This window comes from Carassius carassius, chromosome 9 (genome assembly GCF_963082965.1).
Source record: "Carassius carassius chromosome 9, fCarCar2.1, whole genome shotgun sequence".
Lineage (NCBI taxonomy): Eukaryota > Metazoa > Chordata > Actinopteri > Cypriniformes > Cyprinidae > Carassius > Carassius carassius.
In genome coordinates, this window is record NC_081763.1 from 23562489 (window position 1) to 23579191 (window position 16703).

The following is a 16703-nucleotide window of genomic DNA, read 5'->3' on the forward strand; positions in this document are numbered from 1 at the left end:
TAAATCATGTATACTACACACCATTTGCAAATGTCGTCTCTTTCTGTTTGAATCAATGCCTTTGTCGCTGAGATTGACTGCTTTCCATGCTAACAGGAAACATCTAGGCTTTCAAATGCTACTAGATATACACAGCTCTCAGATTGCAACAGATTGCAACCAAAGGTTGGGTTATACATGTTTTTTTTTAAGTTAACAGTTCTTGTAAATGATTACAATGCACATAAATATTTATTCAAAATAGTTAGTGACCATAAATCAGCTTTGCAGACGAAGGGTTTTAAAAAACATGCAAGTGAAGGGGAGTTGAACTGCAAACCCTCCTCACCAGCAGACAGCCGCCCACACAAGGAAGTGGTTATATGTTTCTAACAGGGAAGGGGAAGTAGTGCATATTTGGAGAGAATAACGAACAAGGAAATACTTTAGTTCATTCAGAGCAAAGCCAGCGTTTGTGTTGACTGCTCAGAGTCCACGAACTCAGGCTTCTGTTGCAGACTGTCAATTCCCCCCACATCTCTCAGTTTTTTTACGGTTTGCCGGGTAAGTAGAAAAAAACATGGTTTTGCTTATATGAATGGAAGAATTTTTTTTTTTCAGATGTGAAACAATCAGTAGATTCAAAATGCTTGGGTTTGTGCCTCACTAACATGCAGAATTACAACTAGAAAGTATGTTTCAGTATTTCTGTGACTTTCTAGCTGTAGCGAGAGATTTTCAGTTCTGCCTGACATTTGAAACTCACTGCTGCAAACTCCCTCAGCAGAGAACCGTTATGTTTTAAACGGAAACTATGATAGATACTGGGGGTGTTTTGTGTGTTTTTCTTGTAAGTGGAGCATCTGCTTTGTCGCATTCCCTTCTGGTCTGGTTTTAATTTACTTCAAACATTGAGGAAAATAATACTACTTGCTATTACAAATGCAAAACCGTTTTAGTTTTAAGTATGACTAAAACAGAAATAAGTAAAAAACCCAGAAAAGAAAATGAACAAACTTAAATGGGAAGTTCAAAACTTCTCCATTTAAGTGACAGGCCTTTACTGAAGTGAATGAGGTGTCATGTTGCAGGGGTATGATAAAACATTGTTTTTACCAGTTTATCTCAAAATATCTTCAAATTGAATTTGCAGGAAGAAGCAGCCATGTCTTATCACAGCTTTCTTCTTGAACCTATCAGCTGTCATGCCTGGAACAAGGACCGAACTCGTAAGTTCTCATAGTTGCAGCATCTCTTAGTCTTTGGAGCAATTCCCAGTGTCTAGGGCTAAATACATCCTTTATCATCTGAACTATGTATTCTTGTGGGAGCATCACTGACCGAATACACACATGATTCGTCTCCAAAGCTCATTTGATCACGAATCAAATACGTCTTTTGAGGATTTTTCTGAATAGGGTTGAGATTTGAACTATGGACTAATGTTTAACATTTTCTCACAGATATGGTCTTGCTACCCATATTACATGAATTTTAACATTTATTAGAGTTTTAAATCGTCTTGTGAACCACCACCCATCAAGCGCCTACTGAATGTCTACATTGTTCTGCTGAAACCTACATTTTGGATGAAAAGCTGCATATCCTTCCGCAAATGTACAAACACATGTATTATCATGCATGCCACATGTGCACTTGGTTTTATGTGGTTTATGATGCCAGTTAGAATCCTTTCGCATCAAAAGTTAAGTGCTCTCAAAAACCCAAAACAAGAAATTAAGAGTTTAAAAAACGACTTTAAAGAGCAAAAATCTAAACGTCAAAGTTGTGTCTTTTCACGGTTGCCGCCCTGCTTTTCTTTTCATGCTGATGAGAGAAGCAGTAATGACTAATTCCCCCCAGACTTCCTGTTTTACCATGAATGGTGCTTGGTTGCTGATGCCATACGTCTTCAGCAGACCACAGAGCAACAGAAACGATACGCCTGAGAAAGACTTTGAGGTTTAACTGCTGCTGTTAAAAACATAGCTCACCTATAAAAAATGTGAGACCACATCTGCTGTGCCGGGAAACAGATGCTGTGTCAGAATCCAGGATCGGGACTGTTCCCAATCTCTACGCTTGTTGCCTTTGTATTTGACCATTTGCTACGTATGTGACATACTTCCAACATTTTGCAAATGACGTGATACACTTCGTCAACCAAATACTGCTTTGAAGCAGTGTGGGTATTGGGATAGGCCTATTTACTTTTAAACACTATTCTGCAAACATGAGCGATGATGCCTGCCATAATGTTAGAGAGTTAAAGGTGGTTGCCAAGTGTTTTTGCATTGCAGTTCCTAAGGTTTTTTGAGTAGTTTTTAGTGTGTTGCTTAGTAGTTTTTCATTGCTCCAAAAGAGCAAAGTAGAGTCCATTTTAATGATAGTCTATGGGATTTTTTTTTCACTCATTTTTTTTTTTTTTTACACCAGACCAAAATATATCCCACCATCATAAATCCAACCTCTCCTCAACAATCCACACAGTAATGGGGATATTAATAATCATTTTAATAAAGTGGCACTAATAAAACTTGAAGAAACAAGTACTTACTACCAGAGGTGGGTAGTAACGAGTTACATTTACTTCGTTACATTTACTTGAGTAATTTTTTGGGGTAACGAATACTTTTCGGAGTATATTTAAAGATGGGTACTTTATACTCTTACTTGAGTAAATTTTTGGGGGGAAATCTGTAGTTTTACTTCGTTACTGTGTGTTACGCTCCTCTCGTTACTTTATCTTAATGCAATAAATGTTATAATGCTTCAGTTTATTCCAAACGCGCCGTCTACTTTTCTCTGGGCAATGAGCGATGCCCATTCGCGAATGATTCATTCTTTTGAGTCAATTCTGTTCAAAGGCTTGATCAAACCAATTGGCAAACGAGTGAATAGGTTCATGAATCAGTTTGAATGAGTCGTTCAGTTCCCTGCCGCACCGTACGCGCTGAGCATCTGAAGTGGTTCACTCGGAGTTGTAACGTTTAAGAACAGAAAGAGCGTTGAAAACGTGGCTGGAACTGCACTGAATTGAAATCTGCAAAGGCTATTATTTGCTAGCGATGGAGATCCTTATTAGATGAATACCGCGTGTGCTGTCTACTGTTTAACAGGTAATAACTTGGGCTACATTCGATTACAGTACACGATACCACTGTGACATTAGTTTGTTGTACGTGTGTGGCTTATAACAGAGGGGAGTCAAGTTGAATGCAGCTTCCAAAAGACAAAAAATAGCCGATTAAGATTTTATTGATTTTAATACAATCACACCTGTGCAAGTACGTTCAGCGAGTCATATTATCAGCTGCTAAATTCAGATCTGTGATTGCTTGCTGGCGCTTAGCCAGAGATAGATGCGTTTATACAGCGCTGCGCATTATAACCAATCACACATGATTCTTTTGAGCTTATTAAAGCATTGGCCAATCAGAGGCGTTCAGATGAGTCATCGCTAAAATGCCGGTGCTTCCTTCACTCGCTCACTGACTGGAGACCTCTTTCTGGCGAATTCTCTCGCAGGAACAACAAAGTGCAGATGTGTGTACGAATCTTTAATTAAGATATTGATTTCACAGTGTTAACAGTTTCAGTGATTTTAATGGGAGTTTCTGAGAGTGATTGAAATCTAGACTGTCAGTGAAAATTATCTTTAATAATGTAAATGTTATTTGCTCTCTTTCTGAACAATGAAAGATTAGTAGCAATATTTATATCACATTAACTTTCAATGTTAAATTCACATTTAATATAAAGTCAGTCGTATTAAAAATATGTTATGGCATGACACCTATATCTGTTACTTAAGTAAACAGACAGGGTTTTATAATAAATTACATAAATTGGAGTAAAGGCTGATGAAATATATACATTTATACATGCACACATACATTACATACATTTTATCTATAGATCTAAATAAAAATAGGCTCAGTATATATGACCCAAAGTAACTAGTAACTAACTACTTGAGTAGATTTTTTATCCGATACTCTTTTACTCTTACTCAAGTAACTATTCAAGACTAGTACTTTTACTTTTACTTGAGTAAATATTTCTAGAAGTACTTTTACTTTTACTTGAGTACAGTTTTTGGGTACTCTACCCACCTCTGCTTACTACTAACATATTTAGGCGGTTATCCAATGCATAAAGCCAAAGTATTTTTGTCCTTGCGCTGAATATCTTATACACTGGGATTCCTGTTTTCTTTAGAAATTGCACTGTGTCCTAATAACCATGAAGTCCATATCTACAAGAAGGACGGAAACAACTGGAGCAAAATCCATGTGCTGAAGGAGCACAATGGTCAAGTAACTGGTAAGTCTAGATGGTTCACTTGACCTACACAAAGCATTACTGTGACCAACATCATCTTATGCTGGCCATTTCTTCATCACCCAGGTATTGACTGGGCCCCCGAGAGCAATCGCATTGTGACATGCGGCACTGACCGTAATGCGTACGTCTGGACCCTAAAAGGAGATGTATGGAAACCCACCCTGGTCATTCTGAGGATCAACCGTGCTGCCCGCTGTGTGAAATGGTCTCCTAAAGAAAACAAGTTTGCAGTGGGCAGTGGCTCACGTCTGATCTCAGTCTGCTATTTTGAGCAGGATAATGACTGGTGAGTATAAAGCAGGAGAAATGGATATAGTGAGCTTTTTCTGGCAGAAGTGCTAATCTACTACTGTTATGAGGCAGATGGGCTCTCTGTTATTTTTAAATGGCTCGGTTTTAAGCAGTGCTTGGAATGGCATGACTAGAAATGCACAGCAGAGGATGCTGGTACTCACCAACCGCCTTGAAACTTGATTCATCAGTCGATTTGTCACTTTCAGAAACTTCCATGTGCAACAATGCTGGATTACAGGTTACATGTTACACATCAACTTGTGAGCCGCATGTGACCATATTTAACTCAATATACTCAATTTATCACGCTGTTGGTGTGAATTCCAGAATTGCTGTTTTGGGCCCTAGGCAATCATAATCTTGCTGATACACAGCAGACAATATCACAACAGAGTGAATGTGATATTGCTTTAATACAATAAAGTAGTTCAATAAACACTGCTACTAACAATACTGAAAAACTTTTTAGACACAAGTTTCTATTTCAGGGGGAGAATAGACAAACAAATGAACAACGGAATTTGCCCATCAACGCATTTGGTGGCGTTGCTAAACAAATCTAACTTTAAGGAATCGGTTTTATGAATGATTTTATGACTCACTCACTTGTTTCATTCCTGAATCAGTCAGTGTTTTTGAATAAATCAGTTGAATTAGTGAAAGTGAAAGTCATGACCCATACTCGGCATTTAACCCAAGTATCACACACCTGGAGCAGTGGGCAGCTATATCCAGCAACTGGAGGGTTCAGTGCCTTGCTCAAGGGCACTTCAGCCATGGGTGTTGAGGGGTGGAAGAGAGCGCACTGTTCATTCACTCGCTCCCACCTACAACTCCTGCCAGCACTGAGACTCAAACCTGCGATCTTCAGATTACAAGTCCAACTCTCTAAGCATTAGGCCACAGCTGCCATTAATGAATAATCATTCCTAAAGAAGCATGCAACGTCCGGTAGGTGACGCTTGCTCGCTCTCATTGGCTATCGTGGGGAACACGTCAGGAGCCGCAAATCGGGCCACCACCCCCAAATCGACCTTAAAATCATCTAGTGTGCGGCCAGCATTAGATAAAAAATTATTTAATGACTCACTTGTAAAGTAACTGTCACCACCAACTGGCAAAACTAAGTTACCTGCAGAAATCCCAAAAAAATATTACCCTTACGGAAATTAACCATGGTTTTACTACAAATAAATAAAAAACCCTGCTTACTATAATTAAACCATGCTAACCACAAATTAACCATGGTTTTGCTGCACTGACCATAGTTTAACCATGGTATTTGTAGTAAAACTGGTAATCAATACACCAAAAAAAACATGGTTACTACACTTTGACTGTAGTAAAACCATGGTTAATTTTCAGAACGGTAGTGAAAAATCCCAGTGCTACTTAACTGTTATACCAACAATGCGAGGACCAGAACTAACAAATGTTGTATTATGAACTACATTTTAGGATTTCAGCAGACATTAATTACTGTCAAATAATACAAACTAATCAATTGTTTTGATTTGGTGTATCTAAGATGCTTAAAGTTATTTTTTATTATGCTAGGTGGGTGTGCAAACACATTAAGAAGCCCATACGCTCTACCATCCTTTGTTTGGACTGGCACCCCAATAACGTTCTTTTAGCAGCTGGATCATGTGACTTTAAATGCAGGTTAGTTCAATCTTATTTGCATTATAATTTCTCTTTTATGAACACAGCTGTTATTTGAACTTCCTATTGGTTAAATCCCCATCCAGGATCTTTTCTGCTTACATAAAGGAAGTAGAAGAGAAGCCTGCTCCAACACCATGGGGCTCTAAAATGCCCTTTGGAGAGGTCATGTTCGAATCTACTGGAACTTCAGGTTGGGTGCATGGCGTCTGTTTCTCAGACAGTGGGAATCGTGTGGCCTGGGCCAGCCATGACAGCACTGTGGCAGTGGCTGAGGGAGGAAAGACTGCTGTGTGAGTATTGCCTTTCAAATCTGGGCCTTCACACACATGCCTTTAAAAATCATATTTACCTAATCATTTCATTTCATCTTGCCAGCTGCACCAGTCTTACTTCAGAAACCTTGCCTCTTCTGTGTGTGACTTTCATTACTGAGAACAGCCTAGTGGCAGCTGTAAGTATCTTCAGATGTCAGGCCTTGATGCCAAAGTAATCTGTTTTTTAGATTGTCCCCTAATTTTTATATATTTTTCAGGGCCATGACTGCTACCCCGTGTTGTTTGTCTATGATTCGAACAAAGCAGCCTTGTCTTTTGGAGGAAAACTCGACATACCCAAACAGAGTGCTCAGAAGGGCATGTCAGCCAGAGAACGCTTCCAGAACCTGGATAAGAAAGCCACCACTGACACCAAAGAAGCTGTCCTTGAGTCTGTGCACAAGAACAGCATCAGGTACCACATATAGTTTGTCTTTCAGCCACATTCCTTTATGTTGAAAGTTAGTAATTTCTCATCCACTGTGGCATTAAAAGTTTCAGTCACTCCCCGTCCTTTATTGGGAAAAAAATAGCTCTGCCCCAAAATCAAAAGATGGACTGAGCCAATGTTGAGATGCCCCACCCAGCATTAAATAAACAGATTGCAATTCCGTTTGCTGCCTCTAGTGGTGCTGAAAATACTTCAACTTGAAACATTAATATACAACAACAAACATTTTGATCTGTTAATGTATTTAAAAATTTTTTATCACTTCTTAGCCAAATCTCAATTCTTAATGGGGGAAAAGCACAGTGTGCCAAATTCTGCACCACTGGTATGGACGGAGGCATGACTATTTGGGATGTAAAGGTACTTGTTTAACTTTTGTGAATTTCATAATTATTCATTTGTTAGCAGTAGTCAAAAAGTGCATAAAGATGATTATAATTATTTTGTTAATTCTGTTTCAGACCCTTGAATCTGCAATGAAGGACCTCAAGATTGTCTAGACATTGCAGACATCAGAACAAAATGTCTGCCGTTCATATTGTTGCCTTTTTGCGATCTCTATTTTAATGCAGTAAGATTATGTTTTGATTAAGTGTAAGTGGTTTAAGGATTGTATACTGATACAATTTAGGACGTGGTTCAGGATGAACCAAAAACAGTATTTTGTCTGAATTTATGTGCTGGTCATTGATTGCTTTTCTTTAAATACTGCAGGTACCTTGCATTGGATTTTTAATAAACTGCAATTGAAACTAATAAAATAAAAATGATTACTTGCTAAGGATTAAACATGTTGAATATTTCCTGTGTTAACCCAATCATTTCAATGCAACTCTATGTAATTTGAGATGTATAATGTACATAAAAGATCAGTACACCACTTTCTACACTGAATTTAAATAGTTATGGAATGATGGGGGAAAATCTAATAAGATGCTAAACATTTTCAACAGAGGTTTTATTTAATTTTTTTTATATGGAACAATTTACATTTTATACAAAAATCATTAGAAAACAGATTAAAGTGGCCTTAGGGGTTGAGAGCTCATTGGCTGATGAAGACACAAGTCAATTTATTACTGACATTTGTTGATAAGCAACATCAAAACATGCTCAAGAGGCAATCATGCAGAAAAATCATCTCAAGATTCTTTAGAGCTCCGAGAATTCAGGCAGTATCTCCGAATGTCTATGTATTTTGTTTGCTCTGTGTGCTTATTTGGACACACCGGCTAACATTGTGTATTATTGTGAATATTTGGTAATCACATTCAAAAACCCTGAATATCTCTTTAAACTTTTGACCTGTTCTGGTTCAACTGCCAGACTATGTGACCTGTCTGTTCAGACTGACATCCATACGGATGTCTGAGAGAACATACCCCACTTGTAAGATAAAAGCTGCAAACTTTTACTAAAAATTGATGTTTATAGTGAAATATATTCCGCTTTTTCTCTTTGCAAAGGACAAGGCCCTCAAAGTAGGAACCTACCAAAAATGAGGCTCATGAGCAATCATCAGCTGCTGGTATTGAGAATAAATCAAAGGGACGAGGCATGACTTCCTTCATTCATTCCTTAGGTTTCAAACAAAATGTCCTAGAAACCAGTTGATGACTGGCTGCCTCTTGAAACCACGTTCAACACAGGCTAGTTCCTTCTCAAATCAATACATTAAATGCCTTCATCATTCATCAGTTCTACTACTGAGGTTGCTTAAGTGTTTGGGACTTCAAATAATACAGCTTTTTCAAAGAAATTAGGCTGTATGAAGACACGAGGGGAAATTCAAAGCCAAACAAAGTTTTGATCTCCACATTGCCTGTTTAACCTTAATGTGGTATAGGATTAATTAGAAGAGAGTATTGTAAAGCATGTGCATGTATAGATGCAGAAATTCAAGATAAAACTAAAAACAACCCTCTCAGCCTGTTAAAAACACTTTTCAAACAGTAATTGTAACCAGGACGTCATGTTAACATGTCATATAGATTATTACAGGACAATATTCACATTTTGCCACAGATGTTGATGATTGGTAAGGGACTCCACAATGCAGACACTGCACAGTCGTGTGGTGATGTAGCAGGTGGCGCAAGCCAGTTTGCTTTCAATCACAATCAAAAAATGACACAAATGGTCAGCAAACACATCAGAACCATCTACATGAAAAGCAAAGGTTTTCTAGGATTTCTATTCTTGGCACATGTACATGCAAAGCTAAGAAATGTGACACCTGCAGCTTGGATTTCATATTTTGGTCTGATTAAGGACATAACTGGGCATTAAAAAAAGGAAACAAAAGAAAAGTTCACCTGGTTTTATAAAGCCACAAAGGTGGGGGAAGGGAAACATCTATACGCAACAAGAGACAGAATAAGGCTACAGCTAGGCTTGCTTTAAAATGATCTCTCTTTTAATCCCGTTCTCTATCTGGTCACACATGTCCATAGCAGCACCAGAGGAGGGAAGCCCCCTCTGCAATGTCACTCAGTCGCTTCCATCTTCCATCCAGGGCATGACTGGCAGCAGCTCAGTCTGTTTCCAGGATTAACGGAGGCTGCTCGTTCTCTTCATCCAGGTGCATGGTGTTCATGTCATCCTCCACCCCAGCACCCCCCACCGCCCCCTGATCCTCAGTGTAACCTGAGCCAATGAAAACCATTCCAGGCCATTTTTAACATTTACATCTGATCATTCTTTAAGTGAAAACGACAGCTTCTTACCTTTGGCAACAGCAGCACTGTAGGTCTGTGCCACAAGTGGCCGGTCGTGAGCTGTTTGTTCAAGAATTTCATTCGCTGGCTCTGCACTTCCATCTAACCTAAAGGAAGAATCATATTTACATAAGAAATTCACATGACATTTCAATCAGTGTAAACCTAAAACTATTTCAGACAGATTCCATTACAATACATACTATTTAAAGGAAAGCGTTTTTCCATATTCCACTATGTTCTTCCCTCAACTTAGACAAGTTGATACGTACCTCTCCCATCTCAATCACTGTATTGCGCAGTGCCACTATGCTAGCGTTTAGCATCATTCATTCCTTAGGATCCAAACATGGATGAATTTAAAAGCTACCAAACACGTCCATGTTTTCCCTACATGAGTTACATGAGCAGTTACACGAGTGAGTATAGTGACACAAAATACTGCCAGTTTATTTTGTGTCACCATACTGACTCGTAACTACTCATGTAATCGTCTTTAAATAGGGAAAACATGGACGTGTTTGGAAGCTTCTAAATTCATCCCTGTTTGGATCCCAAGGAATGAATGGTGCTAAGCTAAACGCTAACATAGTGGTGCTGAAGGTTACAGTGATGAAAAAAAAAAAAAAAAATATATATATATATATATATATATATATATAACACTCTTTAGTAGCCATGATGCATTACATTTTGAGTGTCAAGCAATTCCTCTTTTTCCATGTACAAACAGAGAGAGAGAGAAATAAATTACAGCCAATCAGAAAATATTTGGCATTTAGCATTCAGCTATGGATTGGGATTACCCAGCACAATGCATTAGTCCTGTTCACAGTAAATTGTACAGGATACTCGATAACCAACAGAAACATTCTATTTATACATTACCATTCAAAATTTTGGGGCACTAAGATTTTTTTCTGAAAGAAATGAATGCTTTTCTTCAGCAAAGATGCATTAAATTGTTCGGAAGCGACAGTAAAGACATTTATCTTATTTCAAATAAATACTGTTCTTTAAACTTTCTATTTATTAAAGACACCTAAAAAAACTGATCACTGTTTCCACAAAATCAAACAGATTTCTGCTCTGATCCTTCACAGGAATAAATTAGTTTCAAATCTATCCAGAGACTTCTTCCAGAAACTTTTTCAAATCTTACCAACCCCAAACTTACATGATCGTGTATGTCAACACTTTAGTATAGGGACCAATTCTCACTATTAATTAGTTGCTTATTAGCATGCATATTACTACTGTAGTATATTGGCTGTTTATTAGTACTTATAAAGCACATATTCTGCTGCATGACCATATTCTACATCCCTAATCCTACTCAATACATAAACATAACACCTACCTTACTTACTATTAAGAAGCAGTAATTAGGAGTTTACTGAGGCAAACGTCATAGTTAATAGTGAGAACTAGACCTTAAAATAAAGTGAGACCGTATAGACTAGTAGTCTGATAGATAGTTCCAACTTGGTAACACCAGGTCTCACTTATGCTGCTTCATTAGTGTGCACTCTCCCCCCTCCTGTGGGTCCAGATTGTACAGGTAAAGATAACCATCAGCTGCAGCCACCAGCAGACGTGGGATCTTCTGGATTCTAGAAACCAATCACAAGCAAGATAATCAGAGACACATCGGGGTTGCTGATAGCATATTTAGACTGAGCGGTTTCCTCACATGGCCAGAGCGCAGACGTTCTTGTGACCTGAAAAGGGCAGTCTGACTGTAGCGAATGCCCTTCCTTGAGTGAACATCTCTGTCACATGTGCTGGCAGATACGTTGTGGAGGCCATCAATACTTTACCAAAGTATCCCGTCCAAGTAGTGGGCTCCTCTTGAGGCCTAAGATGAAAATAAAAAAAATAAAAAAGTTGCTGCAAAATAAAAGATGAAAAAGAAAACTATGCCTATGTTCTGTTTTTAGCACAGCTTGCAGATCTGTTATCAGAAGGAGGCTTGCTCTTGCTCAAACAAGATTTTAATCAATAAAAAGGAAAATGTACAAATGCTCAGGATTGTGTTTGAGGTGTGAGAAGAAGGTCTGAAGAACCACTTATTTCAGTGGGCATCATTACACTGACTTCTCTCTCTGGGTCTCCAGCTTAAAAATATGAACTGTCTCCGTGTTGCTTGAAGCAGACAGATAGAGTCCCTCCATACTGAAGGCGAGGGAACAGATGCTCACACATCTGTCGAGGGATAATTAAAGAAAGTGCATTGTTTTCACTCTGTGTGCTTATTATAGTTCTTGGTGTTTTTGTGTTGATAGAAATATAGTACAGTAATAGTTTACTACCTCTTTACTCCCCTCCGGAACTCAAAGAGCTTTTGGCCCTCCGGAATGGAGAACACTCGGATTACAGTGCCCTAAATAATACCAAGAAAAGAGGGTCTGAAAATGTAACTGAGTAAGCTTACAAAAACTAAAACTCTTGATCCATTATTATTCAGCACTTTAAATCTTGAAGGTCAATTTGCAAACACCATTCAAAAATTTGAAAGAAATTAATATTTTATTCATCAAGGACAACTTAAATTGCTCAAAAGTGACAGTCAAGATATTTATAATGTTGCAGATTATTTAAAAACAAAATTCTGTTCTTATGAACTTTCTATTTATCAAAAAAGTATATCATAAATATGAAGCAGCACAACTGTTTTCAATATTGAAAAAAAGTATTTCTTTGAAAATTCAGTTTTGCCATCACATGAATAAATAATACTTTAAAATAGAAAATGTGTTTTAAATTGTAATAATTTTGCACAATGTTATTGTTTTTCATAAAAATTAGCATTCTTTTCATTAGTAAACCTAATACTTCTTTCATAAACATTATTATTAACCTGAAAATTTTGATCGGTAGTGCATATACAGTAGTTGGGCAATATCACTAAAAATTGAAAGATTTGAGCTACAATTTATTTTCTTTATCACCCAAACAAGTGTAGCTAAGCAGAAGCCAAAATATAAACTTTTAATGCAAGAGGAAAAAAGTTATAAAGTTGTTTAATATAATGACATTTAATCATTTACTCATATTCACAAATACAACACATAGTAATAAAGAGCCTTCATATATTTTTAAACTACAACAAAAAAAAGTCATGGAAAATTCCATTCAGTGACTTCTGTAAACATTTTTGATTGACAATACAAGCAAACAGTTCAGAGTTTGGAATCGATTCACTGAGTTAGAAGTGAATTATGTGAATATTGGCCATATCACCCAGCTTTATTCTAACTGAATGAGTGTCTCTCACTCACACACACACACACACACACACACACACACACACACACACACACACACAGCTCTACCTTCTCAGATGCCGTGGCCAATTTGGTGCCGCTCGCATCAAATGCGAGTGCTGCTAGTGGACTATCATGGGCAGGTATCATGTTAGCTGCCCTCTGGGGAGGATTATCACACACACAGACATAGTGACCAACCCTGTTTAACACAATCCCTTAATTAAGCCATAATTAAGGCAAACATTAAAACTACACAGTACTTACCAGATTGACAGTGTCAAAAACTTGTACCTCTCCAATTGTTGCACTTCCCGGATAGGCCAAGTAACAGTTGTCATTACTGATTGACAGGGTACATAGTCCTATAAATGTTTACTGACATTAATAATCACAAATAAAACATCTGTCTGGTTAATACTAATAACAACAAGGCCATGCCATTAGCAACAGTTGCAAACCTACGCTTTCAGTTCCCCAAACATAAATAGAGTACTAGATCTTTCTGAAAGAAGCAGCTGCTACATGTACTTCCCCAAGAAAAGTCTGGAAAAAAAACGGCACACTGACAATGATGCATTGACGGCAAGCAGTGGTACCCACCGGAAGGATTCGGAGGGGTCTCTCGAATGGTATGTAGTACTTTCATATCCCTAATGTTGTGGATATAGAGTGACTCCTCTAAACACACGATCAGTCTCTGTGGAAATAAAGCAGGTTTGCAACATTCTCATTTGGTCTGATCACTTGCAATAAAACACAAAACTGTGAACATGCATCACAGGAAATGGATGTTTGCGTACTTACCTGTCTGTTTAGTTTTACAGCCAGTATAGTGTTTGAGTAGCTGTAGTTGCATATCTCAGTCCCTTTCTTGAAATGACAGACTTTCAGCTTCCTAGGTGCCTTAAGGCTGACAATAGCGACAAGGCTGCTGGAGAACAATCTCTCCACGATGCACACATCTTCTGTGTCAGCTGAGCACAAACACATGAGAATATAAAACATGTCTTATGCACTACACTCATGCAAACATTTAAGTGAAAGTGACGTGACATACAGCCAAGTATGATGACGCATACTCAGAATTCGTGCTCTGCATTTAACCCATCCAAAGTGCACACACACCATGAACACACACACACACCATGAAAACACAACCAGATTTATAATGGACTACAGCAGTGATTCTCAACCAGTTCAACTCAAAGGCTCCCCGTTTATTATTCAAAGTCTTTCCCCAATAACAGCAGCGATTATAGTTTTGGTATTTCTGCTGTAATTAAGCAGCTTGTTTTTGTTTTTTTCAACCATTTTTATTTACAGAAACTGGGCGTATTGATTTATTAATTTGAATTAACCACAATTATTTTGTGATGAAAGAATATTCAAGAACTGGATGTTCTTCAACAACAACAAGAGTTACGAAGAGGATATGATTTTGAAAGCTGGAAGTTTGCTGAGGCCACTGTTTAAGAACCAGTGGACTACAGGGACGTAGCAAAATTAACTAACACAACCCATTTTGAAGACTTTTTGAAATGTCTACATCCTGCCCTATTACTTTTTTTGAAGTTTAAACACTTACAGACAGGAAGACTTTTTCTGAATTTAGTTACAGTTTAAGACAATTGAGAGGCACAAAGTGTGCATGCAAGCCCTTCAGCTGTGACTTTGATGATACAGCACGTCGCTGAGTGCTGACTCCCTTTATAAAACCATTATTACATTAATGGAAATATCATAAGGATGCATAACTTATTTAAAATGGTATTTTACTAAGTAAATCGCAGTGCTGCCATCCTTACACTATGGTTTCTGACATTTAAACGAAGGTTAAGAGCTGGCCTCTATAGATAGTATTTCGGCACAGCTGGAATCTTACATTGAAATGTTGCCAATCAGCATCTAGAACTCTTCATTTGAATAATTTCAAGGACTCTCACTTTTCAAACTCCTTGTACACCCCTGATTATCTCTGACTTCCAGAGAGAGCATGATATATTATCAACCCCCTCAATCAACTTATATCATGCCAGAAGTATAAGCAGCCATACTAGGTATGATTTGCATGACTACACAAGCTGAATAAAGCCTGACAATAACTAAAACAAAAATAACTTACTACATTCGTAAATTTGTTCCAATTTGTCCACTGATGACAAGGAGAAAAACTTGTACCCGGACTTGGTACCAACAGCTAGGGATCTGGAAAAAGCAAAAGTAGTAAAAATAACGAAATGCTACAGTAAGTCATTAAAACACAAATCCACTTCTTTATGTTCTACTGGTTTGCTTAATGACTAAAAGCAGGTTGTAGCCCTGATGGGGAAATGTGTTCAAGAGCTATTATGCAATCGAACTTCAAGATACAAAAGTTAGACTACTAAACTATTTTAGAGTAGTTTACTTTCTATAGTGCTGAAATGTAGCAGCTGTTATTCTTAGACTTCACAGCTGGTTCTTTGGTTACTGGATTTGGAAAGATAAAAAACATAAAATTGCATAGAAACTATCAGCCAAAAGACGAAATCAAAGCTCAGTTTTAAGTCATAGGTTACTCTGGCGTTGCTAACATTTGAGCTAACGTTATTTCGCTGTGTCGTCCTACTTCATTAAACACACAGCTAAAAGATACCTTTATATAACACTTGCCAAATGAAATAACGTTATATAACCAAAGTTTGATTTAACATCCCGTGTTTAATATTTCACACAGTTAGGCTGAAACATAAAGCTTTGCAGAAAAGCAAATGTGTATTTTTCGTGTTAGCACGGGCGCTAGTGCTACAAGTCTCGTGGGTGAATTTGTCTAACGTTACTTCACAGGGCAAAATTGGGTGCTGATTTAAACAAAAATTGCATTAACACATCGTGTGCAATCGTCTTAAGAAGGACCGACTTAAAAGTCAGTAAGGATAACAAGAGTGAATTAGCACGCTTTAAAAACCTATCCGCACTGCACTGGAGCGACGACACAGCGAAACGCTTCAGTTACAACAAACGCAGCTTCGCAGGACTGCGGTGCAAATTACTCGTTGATTATACTGACAGCACTGTGTTGTTGTCGAGTAGACGGGCTGTTAGGCCAGCAGCAGTAGCGTGTTTCTTTTCTTACGTGTTATCCTGATTAAAGTTGGCGAAGAGCAGCTGGCTGCAGCCTGCCTCTCCGCTCTGACTGGCCAGGTTCATGGGCTCGACACCATTTACAGATTAAGCCGAAGGGAAAAGGGCTCCGATGTGGATTGAATCAATGAAATCTGGTGTCGTCTCGCACTGCCATAAGTTCCACCCTTGCTCCAATGAATGTTGTTGTTTTTCTCCAGCCACTGTTGCACCTTTTCCGTGCGCATGCGCAGTGACTGCTGCACGCACAGGCTCCGTTCCAATTAAAGGGAAAGGTGCTCTATTTCTCACTAAAGCGGGGATGTGTCCAGTGCTTTGCAGAACGTTTACACAATTTATCCTAATTAATTTCAGAAGCTTCCCAGTGAAGCCCCAACTTTAAGGTGGTGTTACATTTGTCTGTTTGCTGTGAGTAATAAGTAAATGTAAGAATAACTTTTAAATTGTTATTAATATTTCAAGATGAACACTTGGCCTGAAGTATCAAGATTTAGCATACTTGATTATGCAAACATAGTTTTTTTCTTTTCTTTTTTTTTTA

At 38.1% G+C, this 16703-nt stretch overlaps 2 protein-coding genes across 4 annotated transcripts; one reads left to right on the forward strand and one right to left on the reverse strand.

The window, feature by feature from the left end:
- Positions 1-391: 391 nt before the first annotated feature.
- Positions 392-7842, forward strand: LOC132149364 (actin-related protein 2/3 complex subunit 1B-A-like). Its single transcript, XM_059558540.1, has 10 exons — positions 392-543; positions 1137-1208; positions 4201-4305; positions 4390-4612; positions 6178-6285; positions 6372-6578; positions 6664-6739; positions 6821-7017; positions 7323-7413; positions 7515-7842. Exons 2-10 carry the CDS (start codon positions 1145-1147, stop codon positions 7551-7553), a joined length of 1110 nt encoding a protein of 369 aa, XP_059414523.1. The 5' UTR covers positions 392-543; positions 1137-1144; the 3' UTR covers positions 7554-7842.
- Positions 7615-16401, reverse strand: LOC132149362 (WD repeat domain phosphoinositide-interacting protein 2-like). Of its 3 annotated transcripts, none has more exons than XM_059558536.1 (12): positions 16155-16401; positions 15162-15244; positions 13844-14013; positions 13640-13736; positions 13304-13401; positions 13106-13198; positions 12083-12153; positions 11862-11975; positions 11464-11628; positions 11276-11383; positions 9780-9877; positions 7615-9699 (listed from the first exon to the last, which is right to left on the reverse strand). In XM_059558536.1, exons 1-12 carry the CDS (start codon positions 16226-16228, stop codon positions 9587-9589), a joined length of 1284 nt encoding a protein of 427 aa, XP_059414519.1. In that variant the 5' UTR covers positions 16229-16401; the 3' UTR covers positions 7615-9586. The 3 variants fall into 3 exon arrangements, with proteins under 3 accessions (XP_059414519.1, XP_059414520.1, XP_059414521.1); XM_059558537.1 differs by having other exon boundaries at positions 11868-11975; positions 16155-16400; XM_059558538.1 differs by lacking the exon at positions 11862-11975.
- Positions 16402-16703: the final 302 nt, after the last annotated feature.